Here is a 20129-nt window from a genome sequence, read left to right as displayed (position 1 = left end):
GACCATGACAAACAATTTACAACAGGTTCCAAGTGTATAACCTCACCAACTGATCTAGCCCATTTTTTGGGGTATCATCATACGGGGGCGTCTGCCGGGGGTAACCCACCACTAAAAATGTCTGGCAGTGGTCATTTCTCTATCAGGGGACTATGATGAACAATTTACAACAGGTTCCAAGTGGTAACCTCACCAACTGATCTAGCCCATTTTTTGGGTGCCAGTTTTACCCCCTCCTTGCCACACCCACCCGAGGGAACCCGGCAGACGTGCTGTTCCTCTATCTGGGGACCATGCCAGACATCATAGTACCCATAAAAATTGGTAACCTTCCCAACTAGGTAGACCCCCCTGGGCTCCTGGACTATACCTTGCATAGTGTTGTCTGTAAACATATAATCTAATGACAGAGACTTATACTAATAACCTAGATAATCGAAAATGGTCGTGTCAACATTATTACGGAAGTAAACAAATGTTGATACACATCTTCTCATATTTGACATTATGACAATGAGGTATCCCTTGTTTCACCACACAAACATAGCCTCCTTGAGTGAGAGTGATTTTATTAATGAAAAGTTTATGAAACACTACTTGATGATGGATGCCACATGACCATCCCGCTATGTCTTCTAAACCTTTGACATCCACCATGGTAAAGTCAGGCCTTTGACAAAGTTTTGTGAGAGGCCACACACCTCGAAGGCTTCTTTTTCAGCAGGTGCAGCTTTTCAGGGCCAGTTTACACAAGGAACAGCGCGACACTGCTTCTTCACGGTTCACCGCTTTTTATTGGCCTTTGAAAAAGAGAAATACAGAGTATTGTAGCGGCGAGCAGTAGCCACCTTAAAGGATAACAGGAGGCAGCAGATAAAATTTGTGTCTGGTTTATTCCCTGCCCTTTCACACTCTGACTTGGGCAAAAGGAGGTGTTCCCCACAAAAAATAAAAAATAAAGCTCTACACTAAACTCTAGCTAAATAAACTTTCACTCACTCTGGTCAACACGGCTGTCCCCTATTAAATTCTCCTCCGCTCTAACTAAAACTTGTTGAACGTTATTGATCCCTTATCGATAACCCCGCCCCTTATCAATACCCGTCCTATCTAATTCCTTAATTATACCCGCCCGCGCACAGATACACACACATTCCCACACATTCACCATTCACACGTACAGATAGACAGAGAGGGAATCCTATGGGGAAACACACACACACAGTCCACTCCAGGGGCCTTGGCACTACCGTATATTGTCATGACTTCCTGGCTCAAGGCAGCCGAATCATAAATGGGAGACCACACCGCAGCGTCCAATTAAACCCAGATTTATTGACGTGAATTTCAAAAGTTATGTATAAAATAAAGTGTAATGCATGTCTGCTAGAAGTAAGCCTAATGTCCGAACCAAAACATAAAGCCTCTGTGAGGAGGAAGAAACAGAGTTGGTTGCTGCCAGAGGAGAGAGAGAGTGACCGTGCGAACACACCGCCGGCGTGTAACGCATGGAAAGATGCGGAAGTAATTGACTTTGTATGGGAGAGGAGGCGGCAGAAGCGTGAAAAGCAGCAAGCGCGTTTCTAGAGGCGAGGTCGTCAAAAGTTGAACTTCATCTTCAAATATGTAATGAGCTCGGCGGCGTCAACCAATGGAATGTTCACATTTTTCTAAACACGAGCTTCGGTTGGTCGAGATTCCTGGCCGAACGCTTCAGGTTGAACCGTTTGCCGCGTTCAACGCCCCTGACCAGCGCTTTCCAGGCAGGAGTCAGCAGCGTTGTGGCTCTTTCAACGCCGGCGGTGTGATCGTGTCATGAGTGAAGGAAGCCCAGAATCTTTATAGTGCCGTCCATTTACAGGTGATTGGCTGCCCTTAATTGTAGTAGTTGGCATCACCCCTCTCCTGCACTCTGTTACAAACAAGGCAGATAGAAGGAGTGGAGCACACACAGGCATTAGTTAAGACAGTCTTAACACAATCTATCATACCTCAGTCATATTATTTGTGATACAGATGAATGAAATACAAAATAAATACAAGTGATACAAGAACAATGAACTTACAGTATACTCATCATGGTTTATGATTGAGGTGCGGGAGATCCCGAATCACTGGGTGTGCCTGCCCCGCCATTGCCCTCATGACCTCCAGTGGACTGCTGGGGTGTTGTGCTTGGAGGCCATCTTTAAAATGTTGCCAAAACCAAAATGTTACATTATCATTTCAAAGTAGTAGTCAGTCATCCATTCAACATTAACACTTAACCCCTTCAGAGCATTCTAGAATATGAATGGAAAGTTCTAGATATATTGCACGGACACAAAAAGAAAAGGGGATGTGAACATTTGTAACTACGGTAACCTAAACATTAACTCTCTTCAAAAGAGGAGTTATATGCCATTTAATATCCTTGACTTTTACATTCATGTTGTAAGTACATAGGTCACTACTCACGGAGGAAGGTGGAACGGATTGCATCGTCTTAGTGGATATGATTCGTGATCGTATATCACTAGACCCTTGATGCCGTATGGGTTGTCCACGCAAGGCTCAGGCATCTAAGAAATCAACATAATGTTAGCAATCAACCTTGAAGTAAACTTCTAATGACTTCAAATTGTTATAGAATACATTCCTTCCACATGGGTTACAACTACACTAAGTTTGGAGAAGCAAAGCATCCCTTTATAGTCCTCTGTGCCAAGCAGGACTGATAGGATTGATTCCATTTTTTGGCAAAGGACGCGCTCAACTTCTTGGAAAAACGAAAGTCTTTGGGTGCGCGATAAAATGTATCAACTTAAGGAAGAAAAATCCGCACAAACTGCGTCTCAAACGCGTTTCGGCTATTAAGCCTTCATCAGTGCGTGGTACACAGTTTGTGAGTGCGGATTTTTCTTTCTTGGGATTGAGTCCATTTCCATTTGGGGGCGAAGGAATTTCTGCTGTAGTTCGGTTAGTAGATAGTTATCTATCACCACAGGCAGATGAGAATAAAGCTGTGTTTAATTTCTTTTTAACCCTGTGAAACCTGAACCATGAAAGCAATGAGAGAAAATTCTAATTTTTTGGAATTTGCTTCAATATTGGTCCCTTATAAAAAATGTAAAAAAAAAATTCAAAATTTTGTTAAGGTCGCTGAGATATTTAATGCATCATATATGATGCATCAGGCTTTTAATGAATGAAAATTCCAATTTCATGACCATTGAAAAATGACTTTTAATGCATTTACAACTTTTTTTTAATTTAAAAAAGTTGTCAGACAATTTAATTTGAGGATTATCTTTAAATATTTAGTGAGATCCTGCCATTTTTTAAAGCCTATCCTTGTTTTAGCAGGACCATATTTTACATTTCCCACAGCCTGGTTGGGTAATTTTTTTAAATCTATGTAAAAACATAGCTGATAGAATGCTCAACAACCTATTTATGAGTGTAATATAGATCATTATTCATTTTTGATGTGTAATTTGAATATATGGGTCCATTACTACAATTGGACCATTTCTCCATTCACTTCAATGCATTTTTTACGAGATCATAATTTCAACATTTTGCATTGCATTTTCAAAATTGCAAGTAAAACCTGTTTCTTAAGGCAATATCTTTGTCTTGAAGTAAAACAACTTGTGTGTTTTGTTAAACGATCGTCGTGGTATGCTTTGTAAGTTTCCCTATGGAGCAAATGCATTGATGGCTGACTTCCTGCCACCGCCGGATGGTGCTTATATGTCTCATCAGTTTTAGCACGATCTCTCTGCAACACGGTGTAAAAATATAAACTCTTCCTTGCTTAATTGCACAAAGCAAGTGTTCAAATTAAAGGATGTAGAGTTATATTTCGGAAATTTGTACACAAACCTTATGCAATTTGACGAAATCTCAGCGTCGGTCAGGGAAACCGCTTCTACCCCATTTTCCTGTTTTTCGCCGAGCTGTGATCAACTTGTTGTCGACCGCTGCTCTCTTGTGGCGGTTTCCGTGTACTGCAGGACGTTTGGAAATGACACGCAGGGTGTTTTTCAGATCGATTTTTTTGTGTGTCAGCGTGGAGAGGGCTTTGAATTTGATGAGACATATATGATGCATCCGGCGCGATAGGGTTAAAACAAGATACGGTTGAGGCAGTTCTAATTTGGACCGGAAGCTGGTTCCAGCATTTTGCCGCATAATGACTAAATGCCATTTCACCCTGACCCTAGGCACAACAACCAGTAGAGGAAATTCTGAAGAACCAAGACATCTATTAGGATAATATTGCTCAAGCATATCTTCAGTTTATTTGGGGCCTTAACCATTGAGTGACTTATAAACTATCAGAAGACTGATGGTTGACCAGCCACAGACCTGACTGACCTCACCTGCCACACCCAATTGTTCACTGAATAGTTGATTTGCTAATACCATCTGGAGATTTATCAGCAAACGTACAATTGTGCTATTTTGATGTACCCTTTTCAGTGATAATATTTGGCTTGTATTGGGGCATTGTGAGAAGTCCCATAATGCACGCTGTTCCACCAGTCGAACACTGTAATAATAGTCATAGAAAAGGTAACTACCATGGTACTTCACTGTGACATAACACTGGGCCTTCAGTAATGTACTACGACTTGGTCAGTGCCATTCTGGTAAGAGCAAGTTTATAACGCCGTGTCTTAGCGGGTAACACCACTTTCACACAGGAACGTAATGGGCGAGAGTTCGATAATACATGATAATGTCATCCAAGTATGTGAAACCGTAACTAGCTTTTTCTTTAGTGTAGGCACAAAAATACCACTTAACCATTACTTTGGTTACTTCTTAGCCATAATTTGCTTAGCTCAGTGTTTGTTACTAAGCAATATTGACCTACTGAACCAAACCCTAAAACCAAGACCTATATACTTCCGTGAGAAAACTGGCCTCAGCAGATACATGCCGGAACAACGTCGAAACAAGACATACACAATACAGACTTGTTAAAATTGATCAAGAATTGCTCAAAAGCATGCACAAACCATTCATACATTATGTTACAGTATATTGAAAATATGTACATATACAGTATATTTTTTGTTTTGTTTCTGGTACCTTCTCACCACACGGGTCAACCATTTCCGCAGAGACACCACCATAGAACCATGTGACTTCCGTGGAAAGCCATTGAATCGTACGGAACTGTGTATAAAGCTAAAACTTGGGAATCTCAGTCATTACAGCTATTCATCAGCTGGTATTGGGGCGTACTGATTAAAATTGATTTCATATGGGTGGTTAACATGACGGACAAGAATTCAAAAATATATGATAAGTGTCATCTGTGCATGTCACTATTAAGAGGAACCGATAACCAATACTTCTTAACCATCATGTGCTCATTTTCTGCTGCATCATGTGCTCATTTTCAACCATATAGGTCTAACCATATTAACCTACTTCCATGTGTTGTGGCCTACTAACCCTGATGACTCCGAGAAGGTCAAAACAGCACACAGACTTCTTATGTAAGCGTATCGTTTAAAAAGTATTAATTTGATTAAGTAACCAGCTACTCCTCTTACAACATGTTATGTCAGGAAGACGAAGGCTAAGTTTTATAACAGTAATGTTGCTCATACCTTGCCGGACTGTTCATCCATTTCCTCTGCTCACAACCACCGACGTGTGCACGTCACTTCCGTGGATAGCTTGTGGCATGTCATTGTAGTAGGGCCTATGAATATTGTTGTTTACATTTGGTACTAAAACATTAACATTGTCTTGTCAGTCACATTTAAAAGGTCTATTCAAAAAAGACTTCAGAAAGTTTTCTCCCATCGTTTTACTGTGTAATTTCAAAAAGCAGTTTCGAGTTTCGAGATCGAGTAGTGTTTGTGATCTAGTTTTTAACCACAAAACCATGTCACCGCAGCAAAACCCGGCTGAGAGTGTGGGACAGTGTTACATGTATTTTACTGTAAATGAGTGATTCTACGATTCGCCTGCGCTTTTGGCAAAAGCAAAATGTCAATTATCAGTATTTTTTTTTCAACTAAATGACCTAGATGTTTACATAGTGTATATATTTAAGTTTCCAAACAAACAAATTGCCAAGCTTAATCTTAAATCATTTGATAAATACTCTAATGAAAGCGAACATTTGCTTGATTATTTTGTCAACAGTGTTATGGACAAATACTATGTAATTTCAAACATATATAAAAATACTACAGAGTTGAAACAACATACATTTGAAAGTGCTTATGTCCCTTAGCAATAATGTTGTCATTAATCTGTGCAACTGATATAGAAAATGTGATTGTTGCACTTCATAAGTAGGATTTTATGGTTCACTGTGATACAGACCAGGCACGGCGCCAGAAAATCAGCTTTGGATGGGCCAGAATATTTTTGGGTGGCACTTCATTAGGCCTATAACATCACGTCCTCATAACAAAACGTCTGATTTTTACTCGAATATTATATGTGCGTATATTCAGTGTTTCCTCATTGTGAAGATTCTCGGATGAAGTTATGGTGGCGGGGGTAGGGTAGCCCATTCATTAATTTCCTCCCTCACAGTCTCGTCGCATTGTCCCATCACCAAATATTGTTATTGCCCCCAAACCCCACATTTCTTTTGCAAACATGCATAGGCCTGTATGAAGATGACAATGATTAAGATCCACGCTGTGTTACTTATGTCACTGGAGTTGTTTTAGGAGCTCGAAAATGCGGGTGAGACACATGGCACTTCTCCAGTGCTTGCGCCATATTATTATAATTCTTAAAATTCGCATTACCGCTTGACACTTCCAAAAACAACGCGGAAGAAACTTAAGATAAAAAAAAATGAATGATATCACAAATACAAAATAATGCATTGGAAGTAGAGCCCATGTCTGCTAAGAGAAGAGAGGTCAGGAGAAAGTTTGGAGCGGCTCTTTGTAAAGAGGGAGGATGTAGGTCTCGGAGCGCGGAGTGGCTCCCGTGCGAGGAAAGAAGAGAGGCGGGCGGGGCGCATGTTGCGAACAGGGCTATGCTGGGTCAGGGGCTGCCTGTGATAGCCTATCCCAAGCACCCGACTTATGTAGGCTATGCATGCAAGAGGATGTCATTTCAACCGCAACAATGCGACGATCAGAGCACACAATCACACGTTGAACCACTCAAACACATAGCCTATGCACGCACACAACTGTTGCAGGCAGCACATTATTCCATAACCAGACACAGTTTAGCCACAGTCCATGAAGGCTGCTACCAAGCGAACCTTGAAAAATCTGAACTCTGTTTCGACAATTAAGCCATGGACATATTGCTGTTGGTTTAGTCCTCTAGAGAAGAAAGAAAACCTATTTGTGTGGTGGGATAGCCGATCCATGGCCACAGTAAAATACAACCCGTGAAGACAATATTAAAATATCAGCTTCACAACGGCAATAACAGGCTAGTTAGATGCTGTTTAAAGCTAACCACAGTCAGATCAACAACTTAGCATGTCAAACGTGCACCTTATGTGATCACGACGAGGGTCAAACGTATTGCCAACAGACGAGGACAGCCGTCCCATGCTATACATATGAAGCCAATAGAAACTCATAATAGCCTACATAGGCTAGTCCTAGTTTGTAATCAAAGTAAATTGTTCCTTTACAACAAGTTGCCGCGGCGGGCATGAGGAATTAGCTTTCCTACCAGTCTCGACAGCTATCCATTCCATGATTTCTCGTCAGTCCAGATGCGCATACTCCTTGATGTTTTAAGTTTGCAACTGTTTTTAAAGACATTGACTTCAGTGATTTTATTTTCTGTCATAATTGACGCCAGGTTCGGCAACTCGGCATGTTCGAGTGCATGTCTGGCTCTCGTCTCTAGCATTATGCTATAGAATTTGACATAAGGTAACATTGTATCAATTGTTTCGGGGTGAACGCGCTGCGTAGCAGCAGAAAGTAGTCAACATAGCCATAGGCTGCGGGGACGGATTGATGGTTCATGTCAGGAGCATCAAAAGCAAAACAAAAAAAAACTTTTTATTTCCTCTTCAGTTTCCCAGTTTTTTCGTACACTAGTAGAATATATAATACATATTGAATAGCCTATATTGTATTCCTTCAGTTAAAGATTTTGGGTTCTGGACAAAAAATGGGCGGACCCAGGACCAAATTGGGTGGGCCCAGGTCCACCCTGGCCCACCCATAACGCCGTGCCAGATACAGACTGACAAATTTTTCATTATAAATCCCTGTAACGTCTGATTTGAATTTCTTCCTTCTCCAGATATAATCCCTAGTGTCTGTTCATAGGATTTTCCCAACACATAAGGGATCAATAGCACAAAAACACTTTCAAAACAGTCAACCGTGTTACTCAACTGTGTTACGGTTAACTGTGCAGGGGAACAAGTCGGCACTTTTTTAGGGAAAAAAAACAGAGCAGACAAACCCATCTCCCTAGAACACCAATTATTTTGTTTGTTTATCTGTCAATATGGAGATACAGTAAATTGGCAAAAACATACTCCTCCTCAACTGTCAATTGTAACACCATTTACGGTAACACGGCTTGACATTTCAGCCATTTTTATGGTGTTGTGCTAACTGAGGACCTCAGAAGTTCCACCACAACACCTTAATCAATTCATGTAGGCCTATTTGTATGCTTTATCTGTGTTTTTCTACATGTGATTTCTAATTCAGATTCTTATGAATATGTTGATAACACAGTTGACAGGCAATTTTCCCGCTATGAGAACATGAAAAAGAGTGGATTAAATTATGGAAGGATGGAGCTAATGGGATGTTAGACCAATGAGCCAATCCCAAGCACAAGGCATATGTCAGGTAAACCATTTTGGGTACCTTGGACCAAGTTAATCTTTGTCCTCCCATCCATTCCTGTGGCCTCTGGCCTCTGTCCTTGGTGTCGGCCCCCCTCCGTGGAGAAAACGATAGGCCTACAATTTTGTCAACAGCACAGAATGACCCCTTAGCGCAGCACTATGGCTCTCTGTAATGTCATAGCAATGTTGTTATGATGTAGTTCATCATTTTCAGCAAGTGAATAGGTTGCCGGCGACCCCAGCTGCAGTAAGAGGCTACGTTACGCTTTTGCAAGATATTGAATAAAAACGTTGATGACGTTGAGCCCCGCATCACAAGACCGGAAGCCACAGAGGGGAAAAGATTGACTTGCACCCCAATGTGCCCAAAACCTGTAGGTTACAGCAATCCTGTGCTGTCCTCATCACGAGAAATGTCATTATTCCATGATGAGTATTTTGGTCGGAGTGGTGAAATTGGAAAAGCACACTCTTCCTAGGTAATTTGGTCAAAACAAATAAGTAATTAGTGTAGATCAAGGTCTGGAGCTGGAACGCTGCTGAGTAGGTGCACTGGCAAGTAGGCCCTGAGTAGGCCATAGGCCTACAGAAAAGCCATGTTATACATTGATATATTATTATGTATGGGAAAGTGGTAGATTATCATTCAGCGACATTTAAAAATATATTTAATAAAATTGAATGGTATAGTACACACGATCAAAAAAAGAGAAAAAGTTAAAGGCCAGTGCCCCCGGAAGTAGAAAGGACGAATGCATCCGGTTCAAGTGGTTTCAACATGGCGCCGGCATAATAACGTTGGTGATAAACAAATGCTTTTTTTGTTTAATTGTTGGCTAGTTTTTGTGTTTACATACAGGGCACGTTTCATTTAACTATCTGGATCTTAAATCGGCAACATGGGAGGCGGTGATCTTGTAAGTAATGTCTCATTTTTGCACGGTCTCATTTTTGACACATTATACACTGTTGTGCTAAGTTAGCTTACCAGCTACGTACCACTCCAGTGAAGGAAAAACAACTTTATGTTCCTGAATTGAGTGTCAATTAATAGTTTAAATCAAGTCTGTTATGATTGGTGATATCGTTTAGTATATCATACCCGTTGTCTATTGATGCGACTCACAAACAAGTTATCTGTGATATGATTGACATGTTACCATCGAGAACATAACATCGACATGGGTTATCTGACAACGACAACTAAAAGAATTTTACGCTGCTGTATTTATGCTTTGGATAACTCCTAACTTCCACACGACGAGGGACCTACAAAAACTCAACGTGTATAACATCATGATATATCCTACTTGTCCCCCAAGTTAAACGTTACATTTTGACAGCACTTGTAGGAAGTGGTGAAAATAATTTACTTCCCGCACCACATCATACGTAAGGCTCAACAAACACATAATTGTAACATGTGATGTGATGGGGCTCTGTACATTGTAATACATTTGCGTGTCGTCAGAATTGGACGTTACATTTTGCTTGCACTGCACGGAGTGGCGTCTGTATGTGTGTGTTTACATGATTGTACCAAACGACCAGAGAGCGTTAAAGGCAGAGTGTGTAATTTTGTTTTGTAGTTTACCTCCAGAATGTATTCTGCCCATTCACAAGTGTTGTCTTTTTCAAAAGTATTTTCCACCACCATCAATTTCTAAGTATTCATTATGACTGGGAAAATAATTTAGCTGCAAAATTGGCTGTACTTTTAGTCATACCAGCAAATATTAGGTTATTAGTAAGTATTCACGAAAATACCACAGTTGTGAATGGTAAGTACCATTGCAATGATATAATGCTAGCTAGTCCTTTTAGACATTGTTTAACTAAAAATGTTCCTGGTGGTCCCTTTAGAACATCTTTGGCTTCACATAAAACATGTCCATGTCATGTCCTAATCCTAGAACTTGAAGAAGAGTTGGCATCCTCAAACGCTAAAGAACATCGAGCGCGTCTGGAAGGCTGAGCAGAAGCATGAAGCTGAGCGGAAGAAGATTGAGGAACTCCAAAAGGAGTTGAAGGAGGAGAGAGCTCGAGAAGAACTCACAAAATTTGCAGAAGAAAGGGGCTCAGTCAAGTAAGTGGGACTGAAGATCATCACTAAAATCATAATTTTAAGTATGTTTTTGGGACGTTGCGGCATTTATTGACAGGATGGTGTGAGATGGGACAAGAAATGGGTGCGTGAACTAGAGATATGGCTATGAAACGACCCAGGCCGGACTCACACCTGGGTCCCCATGGGCATGCAAGCCCAAATATTGGTGGCTTAGCAAGTTGCGCCACAGTCCCCCACTGATTATTACCACTGTGATATAATTTACCACTAGTGTTTTAATTACAATTGTAAGAGTACTTCTGTTTCGACTTTATACATCTCTGATTATAATTCTCACTGATCTTACTTCACTGATCTTTACCAGGAAGAAAGATGACCGTCTGGACTGGATGTACCAGGGTCCTGGTGGCCAGATCTCCCGTGACGAGTACCTGATGGGCCGTCCCGTTGACAAGCAGGTGCTGCAGCAGTACGAGGAGGAGGAGAGCGGCCCCTCCAGCCAGACCGGCCTGCTGCCCGGCTCCATCTTCAACCCCGCCGCCTCCACCTCCACCCTGGACATGGCCGCCAAGATCCGCGAGGACCCCCTTTTCGACATCCGGTAACTCTTACAGTCACAATGTTTGGCCTCAATCTTCGTGCACAATACGGTTTCTTACCTGTTCTGCTGATACAGTCTTGTCAATATGTCAACACCCATGTACAATGTTGAATATACTGTACATCTTATATATTATATTTTATTTTGTCTTTCAGCAAGCGGGAAGAGGAGAAGAAGCGAGCAGTTCTCACAAATCCAGTGAAGATGAAGAAAATCAAAGAAATGGTAAATTGAACATATCATGGTTGTGTGCTCCAATGGCTGTGGACCTTTTCGTTTATTAACAATCACTGAATCTTAGGTCTGTGCATACATGTGTTGCTGTGTTTCGCTAGGAAAGAGGTAGCTGACTTTTTTCTGTAAGTGCCATGTGCGCTTAGATTAGATAGTCAAGTCAAGTAGGTTTTATTGTCAATTTCTTTACATGCACTGGTCATACAAAGAATTTGAAATTACATTTCTTGCTTTCCCATACAGACATAGACTAATTAAGGTAAGGACATAGACAGTATAGACATAGACAGTACTTATACATGGACTTAAGACAGTATGGACATAGACAGTGCTCATACAGACATTTAAAGTGCAAGACTGGACAACAGAAGACTTGTAGAGGACATACATTAAGAGGTATTTGTTGTGCTTTTGTGCTTTTCCTAAAAAAGTCCTTTATAGCGTTCTGACATGGTAATAGTAGCATTTTGAAGAAAATAAATATAAAAAAGGTCTGTCAAGTACACCAGCAGCAGTGTGTGTGTGTGTGTGTGTGTGTGTGTGTGTGTGTGTGTGTGTGTGTGTGTGTGTGTGTGTATGTGTGTATGTGTTTAGTGCAGGTAGAAGGTGCGGTGTGCGTCTTGTGTGTGTGTGTGTGTGTGTGTGTGTGTGTGTGTGTGTGTGTGTGTGTGTGTGTGTGTGTGTGTGTGTGTGTGTGTGTGTGTGTGTGTGTGTGTGTGTGTGTCAGTGTGTGTATGTTTGGGTTTAGTGCAGAAAGTGCAGTGTGCTTGTGTGTGTGTGTGTGTGTGTGTGTGTGTGTGTGTGTGTGTGTGTGTGTGTGTGTGTGTGTGTGTGTGTGTGTGTGTGCATGTTTTGAGTTAGTGCAGGTTGAAAGTTCAGTCACAAGTATAGTAGTGCAGGTGGAATGTTCAGTCGCAGATATGGTGGTGGGGGATGGGGGGGGGGGTTGTCAGTGGCCTTGCTGGCTAGAGGCTGACAGTGGGGGGGGGGGTTGTCAGTGGCCTTGCTGGCTAGAGGCTGACAGTGGAGGGAGAGTGGGTTGAGTGTTCAGCATCTTGATCGCTTGGTGCATTGTGCTGCTCGCCAGCCGGGTGGTACGGGAACGGAGGCGCCTGTACCTCTTTCCAGAGGGCAGGAGGCTGAACAGTTTGTGTGCAGGGTGGCTTGTGTCTTTGATGATCATCAGTGCTTTCCGGGTGAGGCGTGTGGTGTAAATGTCCTGCAGGGAGGGGAGTGGTACTCCAATGATCTTCTTCGCTGTGTTCACAACACGCTGGAGTGTCTTCCTGTTTTTCTCCGTGCAGCTTCCTCCCCACACTGTGATGCAGTTGGACACGACGCTCTCTATGGTTCCTCTGTAGAATGTTGTCATGATGGAGGGTGTAGCACTTGCCTTCTTTAGTTTGCGCAGGAAGTAGAGACGCTGATGGGCCTTCTTCGCCAGTGATGTAGTGTTGGTGGTCCAAGAGAGGTCGTCGCTGATGTGCACTCCAAGGAACTTGGTGCTGCTCACTCTCTCCACAGCATCGCCGTCGATGGTCAGTGGTGGCAGTTGTTTTTGGACCCTTTGGAAGTTGACAACAATCTCCTTGGTCTTGTTGACATTCAGCAGGAGGTTGTTGTCTTTGCACCATCTGGCCAGCAGGTCTACTTCTTCTCTGTAGTGAGTCTCATCGCCCTTGGTGATGAGGCCCACCAGTGTTGTATCATCCGCAAACTTCACTAGATGGTTAGTGCTGTGGGTCGTTGTGCAGTCGTGTGTCAGCAGCGTGAACAGCAGGGGGCTGAGAACACAAGATAGACTAGCTTCCATTGTGATGTACACACCAAGGTGCTGGTTATATGAATTGTTGATATTTTTAAATGTGGATATTTTTCGTCCGTTTACATGTAAACATGACGGTTGGATAAAAACAAAAACTCCATTGTGACAACTCAATTTACATGTTTTGAGAGGGCAAAACCAATGTAATGTCAAAAAATATTCATGCAAACTACCTCTAAGTGGTGTGACAGTACACCTCCAAAAATGATGGTTTTATTATACCTTTCAACAGCTTCAACAAAACCTTGACAAGAAGTCCAAGAAGAAGAAGAGGAAGAAGGACAAGAAGGAGAGGAGGGAGGAGAAGAGGGAGAGGAGGAAGGAGAAGAAGCACAAGAGGAGGAGGAGCGCCTCTTCCAGCGACAGCTCTGACGATGACGATGATGACCGGAAACCACGGTAACCAGGCACACTCCCAGCTCCCCTCACTGCTTTTTAAAGTTTAAAGAAAAACCACAACTGTCTCAATATAGCTGTATGGATATAAGCCTTTAGTTTAATTCACTTAATTTAATTGTTTTGTGTGTGTGTTGTAGATGTACAGTGCCGCCAGTTACTATTGGCACCGTTGAAGTTTAAGTACATTATGGGACATATCTCCGGACAACAAATGATAAGGTCAACCATGATTTTTCTATAGATAGCTTGTGGTTAATACTAATATAAAAATAATCAACAGCATTAAATACTAAACTATGAGAGGGAAAAAAATGAAGACGGTAAAGCTCCCGGGATCACTGGTATTGGCACCCTTTACTGGATACCATTGTGGAAACTTAATTTGACTCAATTATGGTAAATCGCAAATGGGAATCACCTTTGACTACTTGCTTTTGCCCATAGAACATGAATTAGGCAAGGAATTATGATATTTGTGTTTAAATAACCACCTGTTACAGCTTGTGTGTCTTTCACCAATGTGAAGACAGAGGAGCTGCCTGAGGACACCACAAATACTATTATTTGCAAAAACAAGACCTCCAAATAATAAAAGGTCATCTCAAAAGACCTTGGTATACCATTTTCAACACTGTTGTGTTATTCAGAAATCTGCCAAACATGGAGCTGTAAAGAACATCCTTGGATGTGGGGGGTAGGGGAAGACATTATGATGAAAGTCTTTGGAAGTCAATGCAAATAATGAAAAAACACAGGGGCTAACATCTACAGACCTGACTGTCAACTTTGAACTGTTTTGGGTAGTTTTTTTCAATAAGCACCCCATGTTAAACACTACACAAAGTAGTGCATTTTGGTTGGAGACCAAGGCAGACCACATTGCTTAATAAAAGTCATAACAGGGAACACCTGACGGCTGTATGAGAAAATACAGGGATAGCACAGCCCTTTTAAGAATGTTTTAAGGTCAGATGAAGCAATAGCACAGTTTTTCAGTGACTCACACAAACAGCATGTTTGCATACTCTGCAAGAAAGTCTTTAAGGAAAAGGACACCCTACCAAAAATCAAGCATGGTGTCCGATCCATAATATTATGTCACCCCATTGTTGCATCAGGTATTGGAGGCGTTGACCATATCACAGGTATCATGACAGGCATCATGACATGACAGGTATCATCATTTACAGGAAAATGTGTAACCATGGCAAGAACACTTGGTTTGAGTTGAACATCATGTGCATTCCAGCAAGACAAAAACCCAAAGAACACATACAAATGCACAGTGGATTGGTCGTAAAATGAAAGAACACAGTCATTGATGAAAACCAAAACCGTCGGAGGCTGCCATTGCTGTCTAATAGTGTGCAATTAACCCTTGAAGAAGGGGTGCCAATATTCCTGGACATGCCCTTTTTCGTGTTTTTGCTTGAAATTACAAAATGCATTTGGAAATAAATACTTGGCAATTCTAAATATCTTATAATGTTCAATTAAAAGATCATGATGGTAAAAGTTGTGTATATTTCCATTTATTTCTGGATATATTGCACACTTTGTAAATAAAATGAAAGGGTGCCAATACTAACTGGCGGCGCTGTATATGTTGCAATAGCAGGAGCAGGAGGAGCAGTTAGGCCAAGGGCTGCAGTATAATGAGATTTCTAAACAGCTTTCTATTATACCTTATTGTATGTGTGTGTATATATATATATATATATATATATATATATATATATATATATATATATATATATATAAGCTTTCTATACAGTACATTCCATTATCCTAACTACCGTCCTCAACCTTTGCTTGTGGGGTTGTGCTTCACTGATGCCCCATCTCTGTGGAGAAAACAATAAAGTTTCCCTGCTGTCAGCCTGGTGTAAAGGATCTGGCCATCCCTGCAGGGCGATCATTACGATAGCCACAACAAAATTTGTCGAACTTTGCCCCATTCAACATCCCTATTGCAAGTGAGATATCACAAGGCCACAAGCACAAAGGACGGGGAGGTAGGATAATAGAGAGGAGCCTATGTTGTAGTTTGCGCATGGTTTCATTTATTGACATTTTCATGTATCTGCTCACTCTCCATCTCTCGTCCCTTCTCCTATAGGTCGCGTGCCAGGGACAAGTCTCCCGATACCCCTCCAATGCTTCGCCGGGACAAGTCTCCAGATACCCCTCCAATGCTTCGCCAGGAGAGGCCTGGCTTTGGACTACAGGTATGCATCACTATCTTTCTTTTGTTACTATTTGCCTTTTTAATCCTGTGTTTTAGATAGCTATTCTTAGATGCTTTAAAAATCACTGTGGCCTAATGTTTATTTACATTGCTTTGAAATGCTAGAGCTAGTCAACCTCAGAAAAGTGAAGTGAACTGAATATTGTCTGTTCAGGGTCCTTGACTTAAGCGATTGCTTCTTCTGATTGCCTGTCTCACTTACTGTACTCCCACTCGCTCCCCTGTCTCACTCCACCTGTCTGTCTGTTTCTGCAGTTCCCCAACGGACGTTCTCATCACTCCTCAGGCCATCATCGAGACAGGAGTCGCTCCCCGGACTCACACCGTGACAACCACTCGTCCAACGGCTACGAGCGCAAGGGCCCACCGCGCAGAGCTCCCAGCCCGCCCAAACCACGCTACCAGCGCCCACAAAACACCAAACACACCAGGTACGTAGGTGCTTACAGTCCTGCATAGCCTGCTGCTTCTGGACTTGGTGTGAGTTGGTGAGCCAGTCAGCATTTGTTTTTTTGCTCTTCCAAAACAGATGAAAGCTGTGTCTAGAACAGTGGTTCTCAACCCCTTTTTTAAAAAAAATAAACACCCCCTGGACCTCATCATTAGCTTCCCAACGCCCCTTTGACCTCATCATAAGACTGCCTACACCTAGCCTGACAGACCAGACCATTCATTTTGAATTACTTCATAATTCATGAATGTTCTGATTGCGCATCCCTTGGGAGGGTTTTCAGTCCAATAAGCGAAAGCACTTGGTAGCATAATAACATGCGTCATGAACGTCAATTGTCAGCGGTTGGTGAGAACTTGTTTCAAACGTTTCAAGCTGAGCTCCCTCCTCCCACCGAGGATCCAGACCAAAAAATTGTTAGTATGTAATTAATGTCGTCTGGTAAAACCAGGCTAACCTACACCCCTCTTAGTATTACAAAATAGGATAGAATAATGTCTCCCAAATGGCAATTATGCACTGCCCCTTCTCAGCTGTATCTTTCTCAACGCCCCCCAGGGGCTCCCCAACGCCCCCGTTGAGAAACACCAGTCTTGAGTCTCCTGGCCACAGAGGTCTAGTTAGCTCCATGGCCAGGCATTTGCTAGGTTTACCAGGCTGACATAATTATCGACAGTTCAAAGGTCCATGCATAGCTCCTTGGTGCTGGTAAACGCGTTGTAAGCGTGTTCAATACTTCAAAAGAAAGAAGTTTTCCGCACACTTTCTTGACTTAATGCTCGTTTATTTAGAGCGAACAACGCGCTTCGCCTCTGTGCGTCATCAGTTTCGCTCAGGCATTACCTGAGCTCTGCCAGGTGTGGCTTAAATAACCTCTTTGGCCATTGCCAATTCTTTCTTCTGAAATAATTAGGGCTGTAACGATATTGTATCAAACCGAGAAATCGTGACTGTATTGTGATACAAGGAGGCAGTATCATTATACGCCTTGTTAGAGTTTTGATACACATCAGCCCACATGATGTGAAGTGATAGTGCTTCCAAGCATCAATTATTATATAGAAACTTTTAAAAATCATTAATAGCCTCTTGTAACCTATTCTACCTATAGACTATCATAGTTTTTATTCATAAAGTTTATAATGTTTGCAAATGTGAAATCGTGGGGTGTATCGAACCGTAGGTCGTGAATCGTGATACAAACCAAATCGTGAGTTGAGTGTATCATTACAGCCCTACAAATAATAATTATTGTGTTGGGGTGTGAAAGAATGAATGAATGAGTGATGAATGGCTATTTTAATAAGAGGGCTGTTATCTCATTATTTTCTATTCTTCCCCAGACACCTGTCTGCAGAGGAGTTGGAGAGGAAGAGGCGTGAGATGATGGATTTCGCCCAGCAGAGGGACGAGGAGCGCGAACGCAACGTGAAGCATTACAAGCAGCAGGACGAGCAGGAGAAGATGAGGGAGAAGACGCACGGCAGCGACGGACGACGCAACAACTTCATCCAGTCAGTAGCTCTCCCATCAGCACTTAACAAAATCAATTGGTCTCATTTCTGTCTCTACAATCAAAGTCCTGAAAAACAAAATCAATTGGTCTCCAGACTCGTATTTCTGTCTCTACAATCAAATAAATGAATAAAGAAACACTCAACCATTTTTCTCTTCTAATCGCCTTACAAACGTTTCAGGCTGACCTAAATCTCATACTAAAAAAAGAAAAAATGCTGCTGTGGTCATTATTTAAAAAGTGCTGCTTTAGCCATTTATTTTGAAGACTTTGAATTTCTTCATTGACAAGTTTAAAGGGGCACAAGGTAGGATGATGTCATTGGCGTGGTGCCCGTGGCATGCCTGTCTCAAAATCTACACCTTAATGAAAAAATGCTGTTCAAGTAAACTCGTTGAGAGAATGTTTTTCATCACGGAATGCCAGCAGTTGATACAAATCTGAATACGGTATATAAAGCGATGTTTCAGATAAAAAGTGCTTCCCATGACACTCGTTCGGTCCGACGCTGTCAAAATTTGCTGGTGGGGTTTTCTGACAGCGGACCGTGGAAGTGGCTGCGAGATCCATCGTTAACTTACTAAAGACTCGTATAAGCATTGCCTGACTCAGGGCTGTGATTAATTAAACTTTTAATCCTACCTGGAGCCCCTTTAAGCACCCAATTTACTACATTACAGGATGTTGAGAGCACTTCTTGTTTTTTTCTCGTCAGCAGGGTCATAATTACTTACGTATACATTGAATCAAATTATTTATTTATTTTATTTGATGAAAGGTGGTAATTTGAACTTCCTTTTGCCCATTCTCTCTCTCTCTCTCTCTCTCTCTCTCTCTCTCTCTCTCTCTCTCTCTCTCTCTCTAGTGATATGAAGTTGGAGAGCGCTTCCACGTCCTCGCTGGAGGACCGGGTCAAGAGGAACATCCACTCCCTCCAGAGGACGCCAGCCTCTCTGGAGAAGAACTTCATGAGGAGATAGTCAGATATGAACATTGTTACCCAAGGACTCACTGGGCAAGATGGAGTTACGGAGGAATGGATAGATACAAGCAGGGCTCTAAATTAACACCAGTCAAACTGCCAAATGCTGGTGACCAGTTTGGCTGGTAGAAAAGCTAACTTGCCGGCTACTTTGACCCATTAGTAAGTGTGCGTTCTCAAAGAGATCACTCTCTGATCTACTAGCCATCTGGTCTGGCGCTGACAAAAGTTAGTTTAGAGCCCTGAATGGGATGAGGTCCTTTTTGGATGTTTGGGACCAAACGAAAATGATTCTACTGTGTTTCCCCTCATATCTTCACCTTGTATCTTGTTAAATACACCAGCGCAATGTTTTTCCTGTATATTTTAAATTTATAATTGACTGTGGCTGTGAAGATATGGTTTTATTTTAACATTTTTTGTTGTCTGGTTTTGTTCTACTGTTTATTATGTAATGCATATACGGTATACCGTATATTCTCTGAGGAATGGTAGAATCTCAGATGTTTCCAGCCCCATATGCAGGGCTCTCATCATGGTTTCACTTTGTACTGTTATCGGAGATAAAATAATCCAAAAATCAAACAAAGTTTTGTTTTGAGCGTTTTTGTGAAAAAATAATTACATAGTTTAATTACATAGTTACATTTCTGTTTACATATGACCAATGTTTGCTGGAGATTAAGTAAACACACACACACACACACACACACACACACACACACACACACACACACACACACACACACACACACACACACACACACACACACACACACACACACACACACACACACTTCACATACCTGTATGAAGTCAGTGAGTGAAAAAAATTGTAAGATTAGGTAGACAATGAGATTGAGATGTACCATAGCCAATATTAGAACCCTGTAATTGTAATTCAATGCATCAATGAAACGTGCACTCCGACTGTGCCATTGAGTACATGTGTGAGAGAGACACAGGTCACACAATGACCATCCTAATTGT

At 41.8% G+C, this 20129-nt stretch overlaps 1 protein-coding gene across 1 annotated transcript; it reads left to right on the top strand.

The window, feature by feature from the left end:
* Window positions 1-9579: 9579 nt before the first annotated feature.
* Window positions 9580-19552, top strand: cwc25 (CWC25 spliceosome associated protein homolog). Its single transcript, XM_063217033.1, has 9 exons — window positions 9580-9732; window positions 10729-10901; window positions 11248-11484; window positions 11640-11709; window positions 13776-13942; window positions 16062-16170; window positions 16446-16621; window positions 17985-18155; window positions 19023-19552. Exons 1-9 carry the CDS (start codon window positions 9715-9717, stop codon window positions 19135-19137), a joined length of 1236 nt encoding a protein of 411 aa, XP_063073103.1. The 5' UTR covers window positions 9580-9714; the 3' UTR covers window positions 19138-19552.
* Window positions 19553-20129: the final 577 nt, after the last annotated feature.

This window comes from Engraulis encrasicolus, chromosome 1 (genome assembly GCF_034702125.1).
Source record: "Engraulis encrasicolus isolate BLACKSEA-1 chromosome 1, IST_EnEncr_1.0, whole genome shotgun sequence".
Taxonomy (NCBI): Eukaryota; Metazoa; Chordata; class Actinopteri; order Clupeiformes; family Engraulidae; genus Engraulis; species Engraulis encrasicolus.
Note: the sequence above shows the minus strand (reverse complement) of the source record. Positions and strands in the feature narration are given on the sequence as shown.

Bases quoted from the DNA above. Each gene is read 5' to 3' on its own strand.
- cwc25 (XM_063217033.1), top strand. The intron at 10,902-11,247 runs GTAAGTGGGACT...GATCTTTACCAG, and splicing joins GAAGAAAGGGGCTCAGTCAA to GAAGAAAGATGACCGTCTGG. The intron at 13,943-16,061 runs GTAACCAGGCAC...CTTCTCCTATAG, and splicing joins GATGATGACCGGAAACCACG to GTCGCGTGCCAGGGACAAGT.